Source organism: Cicer arietinum, chromosome 5 (assembly GCF_000331145.2).
Source record: "Cicer arietinum cultivar CDC Frontier isolate Library 1 chromosome 5, Cicar.CDCFrontier_v2.0, whole genome shotgun sequence".
Classification (NCBI taxonomy): Eukaryota; Viridiplantae; Streptophyta; class Magnoliopsida; order Fabales; family Fabaceae; genus Cicer; species Cicer arietinum.
The window spans coordinates 53,312,224-53,337,511 of NC_021164.2; the positions used below are offsets into that span (position 1 = coordinate 53,312,224).

At 30.0% G+C, this 25,288-nt stretch overlaps 1 protein-coding gene and 1 non-coding gene across 2 annotated transcripts; both read left to right on the plus strand.

Moving 5' to 3' along the window:
• Positions 1-2,653: 2,653 nt before the first annotated feature.
• Positions 2,654-21,338, plus strand: LOC140920512 (uncharacterized). The gene is made up of 5 exons (XM_073368794.1): positions 2,654-2,657; positions 3,994-4,281; positions 4,691-4,840; positions 19,773-20,143; positions 20,739-21,338. The coding sequence occupies exons 1-5, from the start codon at positions 2,654-2,656 to the stop codon at positions 21,336-21,338; spliced, it is 1,413 nt and encodes a 470-aa protein (XP_073224895.1).
• On the plus strand, positions 18,672-18,799 carry LOC113784775 (small nucleolar RNA SNORA69). The gene has a single exon (XR_003470925.1). It is a non-coding gene; the product is annotated as a small nucleolar RNA SNORA69 (small nucleolar RNA).
• Positions 21,339-25,288: the final 3,950 nt, after the last annotated feature.

Genomic DNA, 25,288 nt, shown 5'->3' on the forward strand with positions numbered 1-25,288 from the left:
CAGTAGAAGCTTTTCTGCCTTATCTCTCTCATTTTGTTCAAAGAGGGCATACATAATTGTTTCATAGCTCACAAGGTCATGAGTACAACCATTGTCTTCCATTCTTGATAACAAAGCAAGTGCTTCATCAACAAGCAACAGTTGTGTTATAAGTAACAATAACCATTCATGAATGTGTTATAAGTAACAATAGTTGGATGTACACCCTGTTTAATCATTATAGCTTACACATTCAAAGCTTCATTCACATTTCCTTTTTTGCATAAGCCATCCACCAATATACTAAAAGTATAAACATTTGGGTAAATTTTTTTCATTGTCATTTCATAGAACAAACCTAATGCTTCTCTTAATATGTCTTTTGTATGATTATGTTATTAAGCAGGGATTTCAATTAAAAATGATACTATGAATATTTATATCCATTTTGCTGTTCATTTCAATTGTTATGGCTAATTAGTATCACCACGTTAACCAACTTCATACAAAAGACTAAAAGTAATAGCTATTTATAGGGAGGGATACAACACACATGAGAGATAATAACCAAGTAATATAGAAACTATCTTCTCTATTTTTAATTAAGAAAATTAAAAGACAAAAAAAAAACAAAATATTAAAGGAAAGACCATTATAAATGAAACAACAAACTTTGAGATGAAGTTAACTGGAAATGAATACAAAGACAATAGAATGGTTAAAATAAACTATCTGATGGAGAAAAAAAACTTAACAAAAAAAATGTAAATCCTTTGCGTTTTGATATCTTTATAGTAAGTAGAAGAGGTTCATTAATTTTGCACTTCTTTGTCACCTTCACCACCTCTATTAAGTTCATATTTACCGAATTGCATTATTATTTTATATTTACTTTAATTCCATGCGGCCTTTAAAATTAAATTTTTTTTTTACTGAAGTTGATAAGCATAGTGTAAAAATTGAAACAAATTTAATTTACTGAAATTAAATAAATTTAAAAAAACAAAATTTTCTCTTATAAAAGAAATATTTAATTACACATACTATTATTCTATTTCTCTTTTCGTTCATGTTATAATATTGTGTCCTCAAATCTTTAGATTACATAACAACAAACGAGAAACGACCATCTTTGCATGCAATCGAACGAACGAAAGTGAATGTGATCCACATTTTGATATTAAATAACTATGTGAATGTCTTGACATTGTTGAAATTTCAAAAATAATTTTCTACTAAGTTTTTTGATAAAACAGACAACATATACCTGCTATTCAAATTTTGACGAACTCCGAATGATACCAAAATTTAACCGGGTGTTTTATATATCAACTATAATGAGAATTTGATCTCGTTATATTTTTCTAAGCTAAGGAATAAAAATTTCATCACATAAAAATTTACTCGCAAAATTTTATAAAGTTTTAATTTGTAGATTTATTATAAAAAAATTTAAGTGACCGATACATTTATCCATGATTGAAATGCGACTTGTTTAAGAACGAACTTGGAGATTGAACGAGATGATGTGACTTAAAGTCACAAAATATCTAGATATTTTTCTAGGATATTAATATTTTATGGAGTGGTTTATAAAAACATTTAGATATTTCCTTACTATGTAGTAAGACTTTGTAAGGACCAAAATGAACAATTTGACTATCTATTTTTGTGTGTTGACTAGAATCACTTGTGTAAAAAGGATTAGATGAGAAGTGATGGGTTATTGAAATATTTTAAAAATATTTTCATAGACCCAGTTAGAATTATTCGTAGGAGAATAATTTAATCGAATTATAGAGGATTATTATCGACAAATATTTTAAGACGTCGCACAAAACCTTCAACTACAAAGTTGTTTCACTACTTGAGAGGATTGCAAAGAGTTAGGGATTACAAAGTAGCAATATCATTAGAGTATCTCCAAATTGAGAATCATCCAAATTGAGAATCTTCCTCAATATTTTTCATCAAGACGCTTACTAAGCTCAGCTAGAAATGTGACACCCTAAACCCTAAAATGATTTAATTTTAATCATTCTATTTTTGTTAATAATTCTTTTTTTACTATATGTTAATTTGATTAAATAGACTAAAGTTTTCCTAAAAATAGACTAAATTCACTATTAATTAATTTGATACATAAAAATAAAGTTTGTTATTAAATTTGGTATCTCTAACAAATAGCAATGAAATTATAAACGAGTTTTGTCTTTTCTTTTTTCTATTAAATTTTTGTTGCTAATACAACATTTTAATAATGATAATTTAATTTTGCCTCTTAAAATATTTTAAAAATTCCAAAATTACATACTAATTTCAACATGTGGCTGATTTGAATTGTAAGGACCTCGACCCTCATTCAATCTTCAATTCGTACATTCGAACAAAATTCACTTGAGAAAAAATAACATACTTTATATACCCAACAATTCTCAACGAAGAATATTGATCTATATTGAACTAAGATGAATTAATATACCTCACACCTATAACTAATATGGTTATACTTCATAGCTATAATTTCATTTTTTTGGTATTAAATTTATGTTGGCAATTCATTTCTAGTAGTAAATTGCAACCAATTACTTCTTAAGACTTAACTCAACTGACAATACCAATATTGTTAGACAAGACATTTTTTGAGGTAGGGGCGAAGGGTCTTCTTATATTGATGGGTAATTTTGACTACTCTAATTTTTGTTTTGTTTTAGTAATTAAATATTTCATCTGGTCTTGAATATAAAAGAGTTTAGTCAACAAAAATTGATGTATTTACTCCAAATTTTAGACTATATACATTAATTTTGTTGACTCAATTTTTCTTATATCTGAGAAGAAATGAAGTATATCTTTATGTTTAGCTACCCTAATAATATATAGACTTAAATGCAATTTTAATTCATCTATTTTGCCTACAAAGAACTTTTAGCCATCTCATTTCTAGAACCGTTTTTTTGTCCCCTCTATTAACAAATTCTTAGAACTTTTTTTATCTCCCACTATTTTTGATGATGTGGAACTTAGTGATATTTGTGAGTTGGATAAAATATTTTCTATTAATTATATTTAAATATTAAAAATATTTTATTTTATTTATATATTAAAGTATTTCAAATTTATTTATTTTATGTAAATTTTTTAATATTATAAAATTTAAAATATTTATATAAATTATTTAAAATTTAGTTAAGTTTATTTAAAATATTTAAAAATATTAAAAATTGTTAAATTTTTAATATTTTTTTATTTATATATAAAAATATAAATAATAATTTTTTATTTATAAATTAAAATATAAAATATTAAAAAAAAATTATTTTATTTTTAATATTTTAATGTATAAATAATAAAATCAATTACAATAATAATGACATATTAATTATTTTATCAAAGTCATGTCATTAATGAGAGTCTCGGAGACCAATAAAATACAAAGAATTTGGTAATAGGAGACCAAAAAGTTAGTTTTAGAAATAGGAGAACTAAAATTTATTTTTTTAATAAAATATATAGACTAGAAATGTATTTGAACCTAATATGTATTTAGCTACCCCAAATACAAATTTATTGATCCAACGAAATACAACAAGAATAATTAATTTATTGATTCATTATTAATCCAAATAGATAATACATATAACCTATTTTATAATGAAATTATTAAAATTATAGAGAAAAGAAAATATTACTTTTTAGAAATTGGAAAAGGAATGAAAACATTACATTAAAAGAGATATTGTGATTATGCTTAACACATAATCAATTATATATGGATGGATTTAACTTCTTGAAATACGGTTGAATTCAATATTTCTAAATACCTAATTTTTAGTTTTTATTTCCTTGTTTAATTTATATTTTATTTAAGTATTAATTTTGATATTTTTTCTTACGTTTAAGCAGTTTTTTTGTGAATTTTAATATAATTGTGAATGTTTTTATTTATCGATCAAGTTTAATATATTAACTTTAATTGTTTTACTCTATTTGAAAATGTGCGTCAATATACAGGGGAATTGCCTCAATATCTAGAGGAGAGGTTTCGTGGGTACACATTAAAAGGAAATTGGCTAAAAGTTATGGAATTATACAAATTTGATGTAAAATTCTGCACAACAAACATAAACGAAAGCAAAGGGACAGCACTCCACGTGGCAGTAAACCAAGGTAACGAAAGTGTCGTTAGCAGTCTTGTTGATTCCATATTACTTCATGGGAACATGGAAGCATTTAAAATGAAGAACGAGAAAGGGGACACGCCTTTGCACCTTGCAGCATCAAGAGGGTTTAAGGAAATTTGTGAGTGTATAATTGGAGAAAATTGTGAAAGGACGAATTTGCTTTACATTCGTAATAAAAATGGAGAGACACCTGTGTTTCTTGCTATTATTAATGACCCATTATTTTTATTAGAGGGAATGAAAAATTGTTATTAATAAAATAATATTAATGACTATTCAAGTTGGACAGCTTGAGGACTATTAATGACCCACACTTATTTTGGTACAAATTAATGACCCACTTTATCATTGGAAAAATGAAAAGAAAAAGTAATGTTTCCAAACAACCTCTAAGAATCTTGGAAAGGAAAAATTAATGTTAAAATGAAAAGAGTACTATTTCTGAACAAAAATGCAAACTCTTCGTAACAATTTATATTTTAGAAAAATATTTGCTAAATTATTAATATTTGTATTTATTGCAACAGATTTGGCTATTATAGTAATAGATAAATTCCCTGTACTTGGTGAAATTCCGAACGTAGAGGGTTACACACCTCTCAAACTTCTTGCTACTAGGCCATCAGCATTCAAAAGTGGATGCAAGATGATATTGTGGAAGAAGATTCTATACTACTGTAAGTCTATAACTTTATATATAATTAGAATATATAACAAATCTAACATTAAAAAAAATATTATTCGATATTTTATCATAAAATTTATCTCAAATATATATATAGAAAATACATCAAATTATCCCCATATAATCTCATAATGTTCAACAATATTTTAATAAATATAAATTTTACAAAATTTATAGTTGAATTGAAAACTAGTATCATATAGGTCATCAATGTAAAATTTTGCACAAATCTAAAATTATTTGATTGATTATTGAGACGCAAAAAATATCATTGACATTTAATAAAAATATGTTAGACGTTAATTTTGATATATCTCACTAACATATAAAATAATCTATATGAGGTTAATCTACGTTAAATTTTAATAAATTACGTCATGTTTTCAAGTATATATATTATATGCAATTTTTTTGAAAAAAAAAAAAAGTTGTATCCAATTTTATACATAATTAAGATCAATAAAAGAAGTTGATGTCCTAAAATATAAGTTTGTAAATAAATAAATTTTATACATAATTAATGAATATGATGTGATGTTCCAATTCATTTTTTATTACAAATTGATCTCCTAAACTATAAGTTGTTTAACAAGACACTTAATCACAATTTCCTCTTATGCTTCCTTGAATGTTGACTCCAAGTTTTTCCTTTTATCTCAATCATATTCATTAGACTGGTACAAATGATATCTGAGAGATTTAGTGTTTCAACCTAATTATATATCTTTTCTATCATGCGATACATTTACACTAATTTTTGCTTAAAAATATTGTTCGACAAGAAAACTCTCCAATCAACCATATTCATGTTTTACAAAAAGATGATTCAAATTATGATAATATGAATTTGAAATTAAGTAGTTGTAGAGATAGAAATTAATATTTAGGGAACCATGACCAAAATTCTGATATTTATACAAAACTAAAAAGTTATTTTGGTTTTCTAATTGTGCGAGGTAGAGTTACCGTAGTCATTAAATCTTTCTTTTGTTTGTAATTGTATAAACCAATTAACTAATGAAAAATACATTTAGGAACTAAAATAACTAATGGAAAACACAAAATACACATTTCTTTTTTGAAACAAACAATGCTATTTTAAAATTGTTAGTAATTTTTAGAACTATGTTGTGGGTGAGAATAGAAGCTTTGATCTTTTTATCACTTCACTCTTTAATTCACCAACTTCGGTCACTAAGTGAACTTTATATCTTTAATAAAATATACATTTAACTACTTTTTATGTAAAAATTATTTAATAATTAACTAATCATAAAACCATAAAATAGTTGATTATTATAATTGAAATGAACCTATAAAACTTGAGGGACCAATCACATGCATGTCTCCCTCTCCCTTGGCACTATTTTCGGTAATATCAATGAACTTTTACTATGAATGCGCGTGTCGGTATTAAAATGAAAATCAAGAAAAAAAAATTATCATTAATTAAATAAAGTGAACTATGTAAATAACGTGTTGCTCATAATCTGGTTTGATGATGCTCTTCCTAAGGTATATCCGTGGCAAACCTAAACGTGGATAAAGCTGTCAAATATTATGGTCAGAAACAAGATCAAGAAAACTCATGCCCTTCATGTCCAAAGAACTATGAAACTTGCTCTCTCTTACTTCACTAATGTCAAGTATATATTAATCCACTTTTATGCATCTTTACACGACCGTTGGTGATCGCCAAATCACCAATTACTGTTCCCACTACATATGGTATGCTAGTTATCTTGTATTTATAATTTTCTTATTTTTCCATTTAACTTTTTTATGCAAATTTGATGAGAGTTTTCAAGTTTCACTTAATCATTAGTCAAAAACAAATTTCACTTAAGTAAAACAACCATTAATCAAATTGATATTCTTAGTTATAAGTGTAACTATATAAATTACGGAGTCGATTATTTGAGCAACTAACAAGAATGGGAGTAGACTATTAGTTAGATCTGCATCTCACGTTGAAATGAATAATAATTCTCTATCACATTTTTGAAATTTCTCTCTTTAAGTGCAAACCCACTTACCAGTAAAAATAAATTGACCCATCATTTAATATCAAGAAAATTTCAATTCACAGAGGTATGTGGCTTCCTGCATAATAAATTTTGAAGTTATTTATTTTGAAGTCAAATAACTCTGTATTTCTTAAATGAAATGTCTATGTAGGTCAAGATAAATTTTATTTTTTAAGAGTTTAATCTTGAGTGTAAATGAATTTTTTAGTTATTCAATAATTAATATGATGTCAACTAATTTATTTAATACATTAAAAATAAATGTATTGCCAATTATCATAATCATGAACACTCATTAATTAATTATATATATTTTTATATTGACACTGTTTTAAAGAAATTAAATTATTTTTTAGTTGTAGCTTATGATAATAAGGTAAAGGACCAAAACGTATCTCTAGATAAGCAACAACAGATCAATATATCAATGTCATCTGATAGTGAGGAAAAAAAATTTGTTGTCAGATCAAGAACAAATCAATATATCAGTGCTATCTGACGGCGAGCTTCTTCCAGGAAACTATGCTACATGTCTTTATTTCCTAAGGTTTACATGCTTCAATATTCTTGGCCTTTCTGGAGTAGGTATGTATGCGTCTCAAATTCCTAGCTAAATTGATTTCACTATTTATAACTAATTGTTTGTTTCATTCTAGACACAAACACTTTTAATCGAAAACATACGTTTTGGTGTTCGACATGTGTCAGTGTGACACTTTAATTATATTCAATTAATTTGTTTTTTTTAACTTGGATTTGAGTCTCTCGATTTTTATTGTAAAAGGAGTTCATGAAGTTAGAAAAATGAAACAAAAACACCAATGGTGTAGTCAACTATTGACCATTTTGATAATGAAAATCAATTATTCCAACATTGGAACCGACACTAAACCACTTCGAAATGAAAGTGGAACTGATTTCGAGAAGAGTTACAGCCAAAACCAAGGTATGTATATTATAAGATTGATACAAACAAGTTGAAGATACTTGTTAATAAAAAAAAATAAACATAAAAGTAAATTATTGTGTAAAAGAAATTAAAAATTAAAATTTTAAAGATTTAAATACACCACTTTTAAGATTAAATTTCTACTTTTAGTGTCTTAACAAAAACCCCAACATTTTCCAAATTATTAAAGTGGTCACTAAACGTTTGAAGTTCACAACAACATTTTTTTTTCTTATTTAGTTTTATAATGAATTTATTAAAATCACAAATAACCTGTCATGATAACAAATATACACAAACAAATACTTTATTTAGATTTGGATTTACTAATATATGAATTCAACATAAAAAAGTTTATACATGGATGATTTCAAAATTAAAATTGATTGGACTCCACTTAAAATATGTCAATGTATTTTTTTAAAATATTAATATTTTTTATTTTTAACAAATTTGAATAATAAAACATATCCTATCCACATTAGCGATCTTCACCGGTTGTTTTTTGTTAATGATATTTCTAAAACTTGCATGCTAAAAAATATTTGTATAGTTGTTTAACTTTTTATTTTCGTTGGACCTTTGACCCTCTTTTGAAGAAAAACAAAACACATCCTACCCACACTAACTCAAAGCATTATATTTATCACTTATTTGCACTTTTACAAACTAAGACTTAAAATATTTTACTAACAAAATATACCAAACAATTAGTAAAATCAACAAACTTTTTTGGTATGAACAAATTTTTTTTAGGAAGATATGAAAAATTGTTAAAAAAGGTTGATTAACATCTTCGAATCGAATCAATGTTACGTAGCTGCAAGGTGTGATCCTTTTTTTTTTTTTTTTGAGTTTTCACAATATTTTTGTGATAGAGTTTTTGACAATATAAAATTATATAGAGAAATAACGGTAAATAATTCTTGATTAATAAATGAGGTGTGTCACAACTCACAAATTAAGATTAGAATATATTACTTTTTTATTTGTAAAAGAGAATATATCAAAATTAAAATATTAATAGAACAACAAACTTATAAGCACACACTACGCCAAAAATGACATTTAAGAGCGCCCATTTTACAGCGCTTGCTAAACACAAGCGCTGTTGTAATTATATTTTAAAAATAACGGAACCTATTACAGCGCTTTTGATGCACAGCGCTGTAAAACAAGCGCTGTAGTAGGTCATATAACGTTTGCGCATCACGTTATAAGGCTTTTACAACGCTTGTCAAAAAAGCGCTGTAAAAGGAAGCGCTTTCGCGAATCAGTTACAACGCTTTTTTCACAAGCGCTGTAAAACACATGCGCTTTCATTGAATTTAACTACCTATTACAGCGCTTTTTTCACAAGCGCTGTAAAACACATGCGCTTTCATTGAATTTAACTACCTATTACAGCGCTTTTTTCACAAGTGCTGTAAAACACATGCGCTTTCATTGAATTTAACTACCTATTACAGCGCTTTTTTCACAAGCGCTGTAAAACACATCTTTCAAATAATTATATACGTTGGAAACCCTCATATCCTCTACATCTTTCAAATAATTATATACGTTGGGAACCCTAATATCCTCTACGTACTGTGCGGCCATCTACGTTGTCTAAGGTATTTTTTACACATGATCTGTTATGTTTTGAAATTGTCAAAAATTGTCAAAAACTCATACCACATGATCTGTTCTGTTTTGAAATTGTCAAAAATTGTCAAAAACTCATACCACATGATCTGTTCTGTTTTGAAATTGTCAAAAATTGTCAAAAACTCATACCACATGATCTGTTCTGTTTTGAAATTGTTAGTTGATATTGGTTTCTTTTTGAAACTTGTTGATATGTTTTGAAAGCTTATTATTTTTGTTACTGCATTTATATAGGTGGTATAATATGGATAGGAAATGGATTTCAGCCAATCGATTGTCAAAAGAGTATGAAATTGGAGTGAAGGAGTTTGTTGAGTTTGCAGTGAAGAATGCAAAAGATCCAAATAGAGTAGTTTGTCCTTGTTTAAAATGTTGTTTTGGAAAACGTGTTAGAGAAGATGAATTAGAAGGACATCTAGTATGTAATGGAATTGATCAAAGCTACACATGTTGGATAAGACATGGTGAGAAAAAAAAAGGAAACATTAATTTTGAGAATAGTTCTACATATGCTTCAACTGATTTCGATACAGATACATATGAGCCGGACCGAGTTGATGAGATTGCAAAAGCAGTTGAAGAAGATCTTCGAGATTGTCCTAAAATGTTTGAAAGTTTGTTGAGTGATGCAGAGAAAGAATTATATAATGGTTGTACTAAATTCACAAGACTGTCAGCGATATTAAAGTTGTACAACTTAAAAGCGAGTAATGGATGGTCTGATAAAAGCTTTACGGAATTATTAACACTCATAAAAGATATGTTGCCAGATGATAATGAACTTCCCAGTCGAACCTACGAGGCTAAACGGATTTTGTGTTCTATTGGAATGAGTTACGAAAGGATTCATGCGTGTCCTAACGATTGCATTTTATTTCGAAACGAATATGAACTACTTAAGGCGTGTCCGAAATGCAATGTCTCTCGATATAAGAAGAAAGAATCTACTCCAGCAAAAGTCGTGTGGTATTTTCCTATAATACCAAGATTTAGGCGCATGTATCGCAGTGAAGAAGATTCAAAACACTTGACATGGCATGCAGATGAAAGAATTAGAGATGGAATGTTTCGACACCCTGCAGATTCCCCACAATGGGCAAAAATTGATCACGAGTATCCTGAATTCGGGATAGAGTCAAGAAATCTAAGACTTGCACTTTCTACTGATGGAATGAATCCACATGGTCTTCAAAGCATCTCACATAGCACGTGGCCTGTGATTTTGGTAATATATAACCTACCTCCATGGTTATGTATGAAGCGTAAGTTTATGATGTTGTCTCTGTTAATTTCTGGACCCAAACAACCGGGGAATGATATCGACGTATACTTGACTCCTCTAATCGAAAATTTAAAAAGTATGTGGGAGACAGGTGTGGAAGTTTATGATGGGTATAAGAAAGAATGTTTCAATTTAAGGGTTATGTTGTTCGGCATAATTAATGATTTTCCAGCATATGGTAATTTATCAGGATATAGCATTAAAGGTCAGTGTGCATGTCCTATATGTGAAGAGAGTACAAATTGGATGCGGTTGAAACATTGTAAGAAGAATGTGTTTCTTGGACATCGTAGATTTTTACCTTATAGTCATCAGTATCGTGGGTGGAGAAATGCATTCAATGGAAAATCAGAGGAAGGTAAAGCTCCTTTAGCACCGACTGGATATCAAATACTTGAAAAAGTACAAGGTTTGACCAATAAATTTGGCAAACCTTTTGCGGGAGAGCTGGTGAAAACTGGGTGGAAGAAAAAGTCAATTTTCTTTGAATTGCCATATTGGAAGTCATTGTATGTAAGACATTTCCTCGATGTGATGCATATTGAAAAAAATGTATTTGAAAGTGTTATTGGTACGTTACTCAATGTTCCAGGAAAGTCTAAAGATGGCGTCAATGCAAGATTGGACTTGGTCGATATGGGAATAAGAAATGAACTGGCTCCAGTAAAGAAAGGAAATCGCACATATCTACCTCCAGCCGCTCATACTCTATCTAGAAAGGAAAAAATTGTTTTATGTAAATTTCTACACGAAGTTAAAGTTCCAGAAGGATACTCTTCGAACATTAAAAATTTGGTTTGTATGAAAGACCTCAAGTTAAAAGGTTTGAAGACCCATGATTGTCATATTATAATGGAGCATTTGCTACCAATAGGTATACGTTCCATTTTACCTGAAAAAGTTCGACTAGCCTTAACTAGATTATGTTTCTTCTTCAGGGAAATTTGTAGTAAAGTGATCGACCCTCAGAAATTACCGACATTGCAGAGGGAAATTGTTGTTACTTTGTGTGAGCTTGAAATGTATTTCCCACCATCGTTTTTTGATATAATGGTTCACCTTACTGTTCATCTGGTTAAGGAGACACAACTTTGTGGGCCAGCTTATATGAGATGGATGTATCCGATAGAACGATATATGAAAATATTAAAAGGGTACGTAAAAAGTAGAAGTCGACCAGAAGGTTGTATTGCTGAACGATACATTGTTGAAGAGGCTGCTGAATTTTGTACTGAATATCTGTCCAATGTTGAATCCATAGGGCTTCCCATGTCTCGTCATTCGGGAAGACTATCAGGAGAAGGGATAACTGGAAGGAGACTACTGACTATATCAAGGACAGAATGGGAGCAGGCACAATTGTATGTTCTGCACAATGATGATGAGGTTCAACCGTATGTTACAATACACATTGATCAGTTATCTCGTTTGAACATGAATAGGAATCAAAATTGGATAACTCGAGAGCACAATCGAAGTTTTGTAACATGGTTAAAAAATCACATAATGTCAAAATTTGATATAGACCCCGGATCAATTTCAAATAGATTGAGGTGGCTAGCAAATGGTCCGAGCTTACATGTCTTTTCTTACACTGGTTATGTTATTAACGGCTACACATTTTATACCAAAGAACAAGATGATCAGACCACTATGCAAAATAGTGGAGTCACTCTCGTAGCTGAAGCGATGCATGTCTCAAGTGCAAAAGACAAAAACCCAATATATGCAAATCTATCATATTTTGGGGTTATCGAGCGCATATGGGAGTTAGACTACACAATGTTTCGTGTTCCCATATTTGGTTGCAAGTGGGTCGATAATAATAATGGCGTTCGGATTGATGAGTCAGGATTCTTGCTTGTCGATTTTAATAGGGTGGGATACAAAGACGAGCCTTTTATTTTAGCGTCGCAAGCTCAACAAGTGTTTTATGTCACTGATCCTTCTAATGATAAATGGTCTGTTGTCCTATCGACCAATAAAATAAGTGATGATAACAATAATGATGAAGATGTTGGTAATGATCTTTTATTTGCAACATCACAACAACCACATGAAATTGATTCAACTGATGATGGTTTATATCTTAGAGATGATCATGATGAGGGAATTTGGATTAATCCATCGTTTCGTATTGTAAATGGACAAACAAATGTGAATGTCACCAGGAAAAGAAGAAGGGCATCTTAATGTATATATATGTTTAATTGTTTTATATAAGCTATGCATGTAATCTGAACTGTGTTATTGTAAATATGCATGTAATCTGAATTGAGTGTTTTATACTAAGTTCTGATTAATTTATTTTCTGATTAATTTATTTTCTGCTTATATTTAGCTTGATTTGAGTGTTTTATACCAAGTTCATGTAACAATGAGTGTTTTATATTTAGCTTGATTTACATGAACTGAACTGAATATAAATTAGTAATTTACATGAACTGAACTGAACTGAATAGAGAGATTCTCTTTTGCTCAGTGCATATATATATATAGATTCTTCAGAATACTCATTTCTAATAATTCATCATCTCCTAAAGTATTGTGATAAAGACAATGATAACAATATTTTTAATCCAATAAACAATGATAAAAATGTTTTTAATGTCATCCCAACCCAAATAAACCAAACACAAAAATAAAATAAAGAGACATTTTACAGCGCTTATCTTAAAAAGCGCTGTAAAAGATCCTTTTAAAAATAAAATAATGAGTGTTTTATACCTTTTACAGCGCTTTTCACACAAAGCGCTGTAAACGACTCTTTTGAAAGTGAGTAAAAAAGACATTTTACAGCGCTTATTTGACAAAGCGCTGTAAAAAAGCTTTAAAAATAATATTCATCAGACACCTAATTTCTTCAAACACCTTGTACGCATCATGGGAATCCAAAAAACATCAGACACAAACCCATTTCTTCAAACACCTTGTACGCATCATGGGAATCCAAAAAACATCAGACACAAACCCATTTCTTCAAACACCTTGTACGCATCATGGGAATCCCCAAAAACACCAGACACAAACCCATTTTTCGCAACATGGCAATGATCCTGAATACCAATTAAGTTTCGATTTAAGAAGGAAAGAGAATGTAAAGAGATAAAAAGGGTGTTGAGGTGGAGATTGAATTGTGAAAGAGTAAGCTTTGATGTTTGTGAAGAAGATGCATAAAAGGAGAAGAGTTTGGTGAAGAGGAAGGGATTTTTGTGGTGACCAGTTACTACTATGTGGGTTTTGCATGCATGTTGAGCTTGTTTAAAAAATAACATAACATAACAAAACACAAAAACAATAAGGCCTTTTACAGCGCTTATTTGGAAAAAGCGCTGTAAAAGAGCCTTTTAAAATTAACATAAAGAGACATTTTAGAGCGCTTATGTGGAAAAGCGCTGTAAAAGGCTTTAAAAAACATTCATATAACATAATAACACACGGAGGTCTTTTACAGCGCTTATTTGGGAAAAGCGCTGTAAAAGAGCCTCTTAAAATTAACATAAAGAGACATTTTAGAGCGCTTATGTGTAAAAGCGCTGTAAAAGGCATTCAAATAACATAATAACACACGGAGGTCTTTTACAGCGCTTATTTGAAAAAAGCGCTGTAAAAGAGCCTTTTAAAAATTTAACTAAAGAAGCCTTTTAGAGCGCTTATGTGTGAAAGCGCTGTAAAAGGCATTCATATAACATAATAACACACGGAGGTCTTTTACAGCGCTTATTTGAAAAAAGCGCTGTAAAAGAGCCTTTTAAAAATTTAACTAAAGAAGCCTTTTAGAGCGCTTATGTGTGAAAGCGCTGTAAAAGGCATTCATATAACATAATAACACACGGAGGTCTTTTACAGCGCTTATTTGAAAAAAGCGCTGTAAAAGGCATTCAAATAACATAATAACACACGGAGGTCTTTTACAGCGCTTATTTGAAAAAAGCGCTGTAAAAGGCATTCAAATAACATAATAACACACGGAGGTCTTTTACAGCGCTTATTTGAAAAAAGCGCTGTAAAAGAGCCTTTTAAAAATTTAACTAAAGAAGCCTTTTAGAGCGCTTTACAAAATAAGCGCTGTAAAAGGCTTATAAAAAGCGCTGTAAAAGTGTTACGTATATATAACAGTTACCTCTTCAGTTTCCTCTTCATTACGTAACCTTCATCTCAACCTTCATTTCTTCTCTTCTTTTGCAAACCCTATCATCCCGTCCTTTACGAACCTTATTTCCACGATCATCTCCTTCATTTCGAACCTTATTTCCATCCAAGATCATCTCTCCCATTTCACACAATATATTTTCATTGAAATACGTAACCCTCATTACGTATTTCTTCAAACCGTATTTCTGTGAACCATATTTCTGTGAACTTTCTGCAAACCCTCTTTTCTTTGCATTTCGTCTTTCTTCGAACCATCATTATTCAGGTATTGATGTTATTAAATTTTTGTAATCATTAGAATGCATGTTGAGCTTTTTTAAGATATACTGATACATGTTGAGTTTGTTTATAATAATGCATGATCCATGTTGAGCTTGTTGATGTTATACTAAAGTGCATGTTGAACTTGTTGTAGTTAAATGGATACAAACAAAGATTTAGAAGTTCAAAATGAAGAAGTTGGCACCTCTAAGACTTACGAAAAAGAAGTCAAACGTGGTGCAACTATCATGCAAAGGGTGATTAAAGCACGGAGCAGTGGCATTAAATTTGAGGTATACTATATATACTCTGTTTGCTGTGTGTTTTTTTATCTTTTTTTAGGGTTTAGGGCATGTACTTACTATATGAGTTTATTAGGTTGGCTGGAACGAGAGTGGTCAGCCAGTTGACCCCAACAGCTCCATGTTTGTAAGCTACATTGGGGCTGTTGTTCGTCAAAATGTCCCAATAACAATAGACAACTGGAGAGATAAGGCGTTGAAGGATGCCAAAGATATCATCTGGAATGACATTCAAGTAAATATTTTGATCTACTCTTTTGTCATTTATAATTTTTTTTCTGTAAAATACATTACTTATAATTGTTTTCATTGCAGACCACTTTTGTTCTTGATGAGGAACGAAAGTCATATGTTTTGAGAGTTGCTGGGAAAATCCATCGTGGATTTAGATCCCATCTCTCAAATTTCTATCTAAAAGATAGAGAAGGAAACACAAATGCTGAACCTCCAAAGATATATCAACATTATATATCAAAGGATGAATGGAGTGCATTTGTTTCCAAACGTTCTGACCCGGCGTTTGTCGTAAGTGATTAATTTATTAGCATTTGTGTTTTATTATTCATATTCGTAGCGTATTTTAAATTTTTACACAATTGCTATTTTTTTTTTATATAGAATATTAGTAAGGCAAATCGCGAACGGGCAAGCAACCCAAAACACCCATACAAGAAATCACGTATGGGATATGCACGCCTTGAACAAAAAATTGTAAGTAATTAAACATCACTTGTAATTTGTATTATAAACTATAGTGTGTAACTAATTTGTATTATTTTGTTTATGATTTTAACGAATAGAGAAAAGACACCCAAGCCGATCAACCCTTGGGTCGTCATATCTTATGGAAGGAAGCGCGTGTTAACAAAGAAGGAGTGGTTGATAATGAAAATGTCAAGAAAGTTGTAGAACTTTGTGTAAGTATATTATCACTTTAATATTTTTTAATATTGTATTTTAAAAATGCTATTGAACTTATCTTTTTAATGTTACATGTATTTTAGGAAACTATTGAACAAAGTTCTGAAACTCAAGAGGGCAACAAGGATACGTGCAGTTTTTTTAAAAAGCGTTGTCTTTTATCTTTGTGCCCAAAATTATTTTTGATCCAAAATCACTTCACAATCAGTGCACACAACAACAAAACATATTCAAATACCATAAGCAGTTCACACAATCAGTAGAACATAAATCAGAACTCTGTAACTTTTTTAACATATATGTAACTCTGTAATTTACAACCTAAGTAACTACATTCAGATACATATATACAACCTAATTTACAACCTAATTACCTACATTCAGATACGTATATATATATAACCTAATTTACAACCTAAACTACATTCAGATCCATATGCATGTTCATATATTGTGTCCTATGATCATTTACATATAATAACTAACAGAATATACATTATATGCACTAGCTACCATATAATATTCAGATCCCTTGCCCAGCAGCAAGCTATTTCCCAGAAAATCAAATAATTTTCATGTCAAGCACGTACTGACACCATTCTTCCTTTAATTCCATCAGATCTTCCTCAGAATATGATGGACTGGAATTGGCAAAGTACTGCAATATAAAAATTGAACATATTATATTAAGTTAGTATCAAATATATAGATAATTTATATATGAAAATCATATAATGCAAATACCGTACCGTTTCTGGGATAATAGTTTTATTCTTCTCAACAATCTCCTTCATGAATCTCAATATGTAGTACCCACAGTCGATGTTATTTGTTTGACGAGGGCACTTTATTGAGATCCATGTAATGTTATTAGACTTCTGCTTCGACACTTTAGCACCTCTTTGAGCTCGATAAACTTTTAAGGCACTATCGAATGAATAAATGTGATTATTAGAGCATGAATATTTATATATATATATATATATATAAATATTCATGCTCTAATAATCACATTTATTCATTCGATAGTGCCTTAAAAGTTTATCGAGCTCAAAGAGGTGCTAAAGTGTCGAAGCAGAAGTCTAATAACATTACATGGATCTCAATAAAGTGCCCTCGTCAAACAAATAACATCGACTGTGGGTACTACATATTGAGATTCATGAAGGAGATTGTTGAGAAGAATAAAACTATTATCCCAGAAACGGTACGGTATTTGCATTATATGATTTTCATATATAAATTATCTATATATTTGATACTAACTTAATATAATATGTTCAATTTTTATATTGCAGTACTTTGCCAATTCCAGTCCATCATATTCTGAGGAAGATCTGATGGAATTAAAGGAAGAATGGTGTCAGTACGTGCTTGACATGAAAATTATTTGATTTTCTGGGAAATAGCTTGTGCTGGGCAAGGGATCTGAATATTATATGGTAGCTAGTGCATATAATGTATATTCTGTTAGTTATTATATGTAAATGATCATAGGACACAATATATGCATATAATGTATTATAGTTATTATTGCTGTAAATGATCATAGTTATTATATGCATATAATGGATCTGTTAGTTATTATATAATGGATCTGAATGTAGTTTAGGTTGTAAATTAGGTTATATATATATACGTATCTGAATGTAGGTAATTAGGTTGTAAATTAGGTTGTATATATGTATCTGAATGTAGTTACTTAGGTTGTAAATTACAGAGTTACATATATGTTAATAAAGTTACAGAGTTCTGATTTCTGTTCTACTGATTGTGTGAACTGATTGTCTATAATATGTTCTGTTCTACTGATTGTCTATAATATGTTCTGTTCTACTGATTGTCTATAATATGTTCTGTTCTACTGATTGTCTATAATATGTTCTGTTCTACTGATTGTCTATAATATGTTCTGTTCTACTGATTGTGAAGTGATTTTGGATCAAAAATAATTTTGGATACAAAGATAAAAGACAGCGCTTTTTTAAAAAAATGCCATAAAAAGCTAAAAAGCGCTTTTCATTTCAAATAATTAATTTACAGCGTTTAAAAAAAAAAAACACACATTTAACAGCGCTTTTTTTAAAAAGCGCTGTAAAATGTTGTTCTAAAGCGCTTTAATGGTGCACCTTTTACAACGCTTTCGTGAGAAAGCGCTGTAAAATGTACAAGAAAAGCGCTGTAAAATGCAGACCCTTAATATGAAATTATGGGTGGGCATTTTACAGCGCTTTTTTGAGAAAGCGCTGTAATATGCACACCCATATATGAAATTATGGGTGGGCATATTACAGCGCTTTTGTGAGAAAGCGCTGTAATATGCCCACCCATATATGAGTTATGGGTGTGCATTTTAGAGCGCTTTTTGGAGAAAGCGCTGTAAAATGCACACCCATAACTCATATAATGGGGTGCATATTACAACGCTTTTTGTGAAGAAGCGCTGTAAAATGTGCATAACAAGCGCGCGTTGTATTTACATGTTTTATAGCGCTTTTTTAAAAGCGCTGTTGTATCATTTACAGCGCTCGTTTCCACAGCGCTTATTTTTTTTGAAAAAGCGCTTTAAATGGCTTAGAAAAAGCGCTGTAAAATCCGTTTTTTCGCGTAGTGACATATCATTAAAATTATTTTGATATACATAAAAAGATATTTTAATACATATCATATATCAATTTTAATGAATATATATAATTTTGTCAAAAAATATTAGTTTTCAATATAAAAAATATACATTATTTAATAGGCATTTTAATAATGCAAAGCATAAGTGTCTTTGCCTCATTGGAGGTCATGTAAATCTTATGCATTCACTTGACATCTCAATCTTGGTTGTGTGATTGAAAATCATTCATTTTTTCGAGGATATTTCACAATACATTTGCGGCTTTGCTCTTTTGTTTTAATGTTGATGTTTTGTTCTTTTGATATTTATTGCAAAAATAATTTTGGCTTTCCATAGCATACTTGAAATTATCATATTCTCTACTTAAGTTTATTAGATTATAACATCCTATAATAATAAAAATAAAACCAATGTGACCTCGTGCAATGCATATTTTTAGTAGTTTAGATAAATCGAATGTGTTTTCTATTTATTAATTGAATTCATAAAATTATTAACAAAAGACACACTCAAAGACGTGTGAAGTTTGGATACATTTTAGAATTATAATGTAATACCTAATTCAACTTTGTACGCATTTAACTCACTTTAACTATGCATATATAATTCAAAGACCGAGCTAAAGGTTAAGTCATATTATTAATACTATTATCACTATGATAAATTTCTCATTTTACAAACTTTCCACACTATACAAAATGGTAATTGCTATAATAAAGACGATACTTGCAATTACCTATATTTGCTGCAGCATTGAAAAGTGAGGATGCAAAGAAGTATGAAACATTGAAAAGTGAAACACCAATATTGACTGCAGCAAGATATGGCATAGTTGAAATGGTGAATGTGCTTATGAACGAAATACCAAGTTCCATCTACGAAACTAACTTAGAAAATAAAAATATATTATTAGTGGCAATTGAGAACAAAAGGACCATTGTTGTTGAGTCATTAAAGAAATGGTTTTTAAAGCGCTATGAAAACCAAATATTTGATGACCTAATCCAATGGGTAGATAATGAAGACAACACAGTGTTGCATTTGGCAGCTAGACAAAGTTATCAAGATTGGAACACATCTGGAGCTGCCTTGGAAATGATGTGGCATATCAAATGGTTTCAGGTATTTTTTCTTTTATATATAAGCATAAGTTTAACTCAAACTTGATCATTCTTATATTGATTTATCAAGAACTTATTTTGGGTTAACTTCTAGCACATTTTAAATTTGGATTAACTCGCCATTAAAAAATCAACTAGTAACGTAAGAGGTGTGTCATATCTTATAATGTATTTTAAAGCCTCGTCACTTTTGAATACAAGATTTGTAATTCTTCTGATACACTCCACAACCTCTAGCACTCTAGATTTGGTGTGTAGATAACATAGTGAATGACTCGATAATTTAGCTTCATACCATTTTATACTTTGAATTGGACTTAACTCATGTTTCAAAAATCGACTTAATGAGATGCCCCTTCTTTTATAAACCATTTTCAAGTCATTTCTATTTTCAATGTATGAATTTAGCTATTCCTACTATCTTTTAGTTTAAACACATGTTAGAATATATAGAAAAGGTTATGAAAATAGTTTATGACATGTAGCTTTTTAACAAGTCTAACTTTGAAAGTTGAAACGATTGGCATTGATAGAATATCTCTTCATAATTTGATATAATTTTATTTTACCTTTCTAACTACTTGCACCATGGCTAGTATACTAAAGGACTAGTCCCAGAACATTTCACAATTAGAACCAACAAAATGAACCAAACAGCAGAAGAAATGTTCAAGAAATCATATGCACCTCAAGTAGAAGAAGGTAGTAAATGGCTAAAGGAAACATCACAATCTTGCTCTGTAGTTGCAGCACTCCTTGCAGGTGTTTCCTTTGCTACATCAAGCACTGTACCAGGTGGCAACAAAAGTGACACAGGTGAACCTGCATTGGAAGGAAAACCTGCATTTGATGCATTTGCTTTGTCATCAGCAATTGGTCTTTGCTTCTCGGTCACTGCACTCATAATGTTCCTTTCGATACTCACTTCTCGAAAAAAAGTCAAAGATTTCAGAATTGATTTGCCAAGGAAACTTCTTTGTGGATTGAGTTCTCTTTTCTTCTCCATCGTTGCAATGTTCACTGCTTTCTGCTCTGGCAATTTCTTTTTGATTGACAAAAAATACAAGCACATTGAGTTCCTCATTTATCCAATCATTTGCTTCCCTGTGACTTTGTATGCAGTACTCTATATTGATCTTCTCATAGGTATTGTAACCAAAATTCCAATGACAAGTGTTGAAGGTGAAGACTTATAAAGATGTATGATGAATTGAAATTGTGTTTAGTTTATACAAATAACAACTAGAGTGAATTGAGTACTATTACCTCTGGTTGTAGAAGTTTATATATTTATGTCTGATGATGGATTGTGCTTATTTAAGTAAAATTCTAATATCATGTGCTCTATAAATGCTTAAAGTTGATAAATTTTTTAGGCATTTACACTGTCACTTTTTTACATGATTAATTGATAAGTAGCGACTAATTATTTTTGACTAGTTAGTCACTATTAAGTGGCATTATTGTGCCACATTATATTTAAGCAACCCACATTTTCGTACTTTTTCCCTGAATGATATTAGATTGTTACATAAAAACTATTTTTATTTCCAATGAATTCATTCTTTAAAAAAATCAACCTGCAACCTCAGTGAGTTCAAAATTCAAATGGGAAAAAATGTAATTGAAATAGTTGCTTATCTAACAAAATTTTAAGAATCCAATAAGCAAGTTACATCAGAAGTATCTTATATTACTCAAGAACAAAAATGTGAAAAAGAAGTACAGAAAAACAAAGCTGGTGATTCAAGTTGATCATAGAAAACAAAATGAACAAGAACATTATATTACAAGAATACTGAGAATTTCAAAATTCAAAATAGGGTGGCTAAGTTTACATATCAAAGTAAAAGTTTAACAATAGTATAGATAAAATAAGGTATAGCAAGCTCCAATTTTGAAGTTCAACCCTGGTAAATAGAAATGAAAATAAAAAAAGAAACAAAAAATAGATGGTTGTGCACAATTTCGTATAGACCAAAGTCAAAATTGATATATATTTACTCATAAAGCAAGTTACATAGTTTTGTTAAGAGGCAAGGTTGGTGCCCGGGGGGACACGAGCTAAGCCATCAGAGTTTCTCCACTGGTCACAAACTGAGCATCGCTCCAACTTCATATTGGTAGTAACATCTTTTGGTTGTTGCGAGCCACACAATTCACATATAGGCGCTAATGGCTGCATTAACCCAACACCATTCACATGCATTAGAAAAGGTGCAATATGTTACAAGACCATATGTAGGGTTAATTATATTCTTTAGACGGAATAAAAGTCACATCACTATTTCAAGAACACAATAGTTAACCCTCACTTAATATACTTGGTAACAACACAAAAATGAATATGAAAAAAAAATCTCAGATGAATGATAGATGTATAGTTGAATGCTTACTTTATTTAACAAAGTGCACATGAGACACTCCCATATTGCAGGTTATTCAGAATGAAGTGTTCTATTAACAACAGATAGTGACCCAAATGAACATGATAAATTTGCATAACAAGATCGTGCTTGATAATTTGATTGAGAACGTGAAACACTTTCTTATCCAAAACTTATTCGTTGAGACCCAGTCTGATGTTCATTGAGACATCCACTTTTTGGTGTATGCATTGTCGAATCAACAAATTTAGAATTATTAGATGAGTGAACTGGAAAACTTGAATTCTTGTCACGACTTCTTTTTCGAGATGTCAGATCCAAAGGTATAGTAGAATTGTCTGGTGGTCTCGAACTTCCCACATCTTTCCACTTATTTTCAAGGTTTTTAGCAGATTCGCCGTTAATATCTTCGAGATCTAATTTATCACAAGATTCAGAACCACATTATATGTCATACTGTAATCTCCTTTTTGCAGCCATCACAACTACTTGTGCTGGAGTAAGTGACTTCATTATAACACTATTGCCACCAATACGATTTGGTCCATATGGAAGAAAAGATCCCAACTGTGATATCTTTTTCGCAGCTTTGAGGTAGTACTATGTAGAGATGAGAGTGGAGGTTGGCGAGAATAACCACCCTAGCGCCTTCTTGGGAGGTCAAATCCCTCAACAGAGCCAATTATCCCCTTAGAAATCAACTCTTCACATTCGTGTGCATGATTAGTGAAATGCATAGAGGAACAACAAATAAGCACATCTAATAACCTGCTATGAAAGGAAAAAACAGTTTTCTACTTAATTTATAGCTGTAAACAATTATTTAGAACAACCATAAGCAATGGTAAAACTAATGGTACCACTTTTCAACGGTTATTCTACATAAAACTTTTCAATGGTAAAATATTTCTCCACTAAACTAAATCCAATTACTCAAAATAGAATGTGAAATTTTGAGGGTTCTGTAAATATCTTCTAAGCAATCTGCAGTTTCAAAAATGGCCAGCAGTTGGTATATTGCAAGGAAAATAAAGTTATACCCACCTGCTATTTTAGTGTCTTTTATTTGTTATTTGTAATTATTTAGGATTCTAAGCTAATAATTTTTTTTAAAGAGCAACAGCGCTACGTGTCAACTACGATCAACAATCTGGGATGGAAAAATGTCTGGATCCTTGTTAGGCCTCCATAGCTGCAACTTAACGTTTATACCAGCTCCAACATTCACCCCAGGAGTGATGGATTGTTTGGGCTATAATCATGTAAGCAAATTCTTTAGTCATAATGCACCATGGCGAATGTTAAGTCAAACTATTCTTTTAAATGTTTGAGAGAATATTTGCCATTAGTGTAATTGGTTGTGGTATTGGAGAAGAATGGAAACGTTGAAACGACAGCTGGATGAATGGTTTTTTGCGGATTTGATTTGATGTTCCAAGTTCGAACGTGTGAGGTTCCGTGGATTTTGAATCTATTATCATATATTAAAACAAACTCAGAACTCAATTGATTGACATATCACATACTTATATGTCACATCATAACATTTGTTCCACATCACTTATATTCTTATTTGGCACTCTTCAAATTCTTCTACAATTCATCTTACACCTTTTATTTCTTTTATTTCTTAATTTAGTTTTTGCATCTCACACATCATCATGTACATATGTTGAGAACCCACACAAGAAATTTCTACTTCAAAATAATTTTACTATCAAAGCTTCTCATGAAAATAATTTTACGATCTTCTCATTTCAATCAACTTTCGATGCTCCTCCATTTCTAACTTTGTATATTCAGATTAATTGATAACAAAATACATCATATTTTATGTTATCTCAAAAATCATTTCGATTCATTCTTAAACTTTGGTGGAGATCACATTTTAGAGACAAAGTTGTGATTTACACAACATTAAATCTTTCATGGTTTCTCAATTCTCACCCAAATATCAATGACAAATGTGAGATTGTTTAACCTCTTGCTAACTTTCTCGGCTAGGTCAAATCAGGTCATTTTCTTTCTCTACTTAAATTTTATCCATCTTCTATTTTTCCTTTTTTTTTATTCATGCAGTTCTAATTTAATATGATTTCTCAATTTTCACCTCAAATATCAATGGGAAATGTGAGATTATATAACATTTTCAACGACTTTATAAAATGGGTAAAAGGTTATCCTTAGGTCATTTTCTTTCTCCATTTAATTTTACTCATTTTCTTTTTCTATTTTTTTATTATCTATGTCTTTCAGATCTATTTTAATATGAAAAATACATTTTTTTGGATATAAATTATTTATTTTTCTTTAACTAAGAGTCCGTTGAATACTTTTGAATTCTTAAACAACAAAATGACATTTTCAATTCCTTTATTTTTTTTTAGAATTTTAATTCAACTATATATAATAGATAACTAGATATAAACAAGTATTATGATTCACTTTAGCCAAAAAATTATATTGTCAAATAGCATAGCAAATTAGTTTTGGTACCCGTTCAACCATAAAACACTAATAATAAAAATATTGTCAAGCAAGATCACACTCTTATCAAGTACATTAATAAAAATTTCTTTTTTTTTTCCTCTCTTTCTTAAGCACACTTTTATTTCAAAACATCACATTTATAAAATTAATTGATACTTATATTTAATAATAAGGAAAAATTAATATTTTAAAATTAATATTAATTTTGCACAAATAATTATAGGTAATCGTTTTTTTTACGGATATTGTAGGATGTTAATACCTTCCCT

Excerpts from the sequence above, each read along its gene's own strand:
- LOC140920512 (XM_073368794.1), top strand. Across the intron at positions 4,282-4,690 it reads AAGAGGGTTTAAGGAAATTT|ATTTGGCTATTATAGTAATA; the intron begins GTGAGTGTATAA and ends TTATTGCAACAG. Across the intron at positions 20,144-20,738 it reads GGCATATCAAATGGTTTCAG|TATACTAAAGGACTAGTCCC; the intron begins GTATTTTTTCTT and ends CACCATGGCTAG.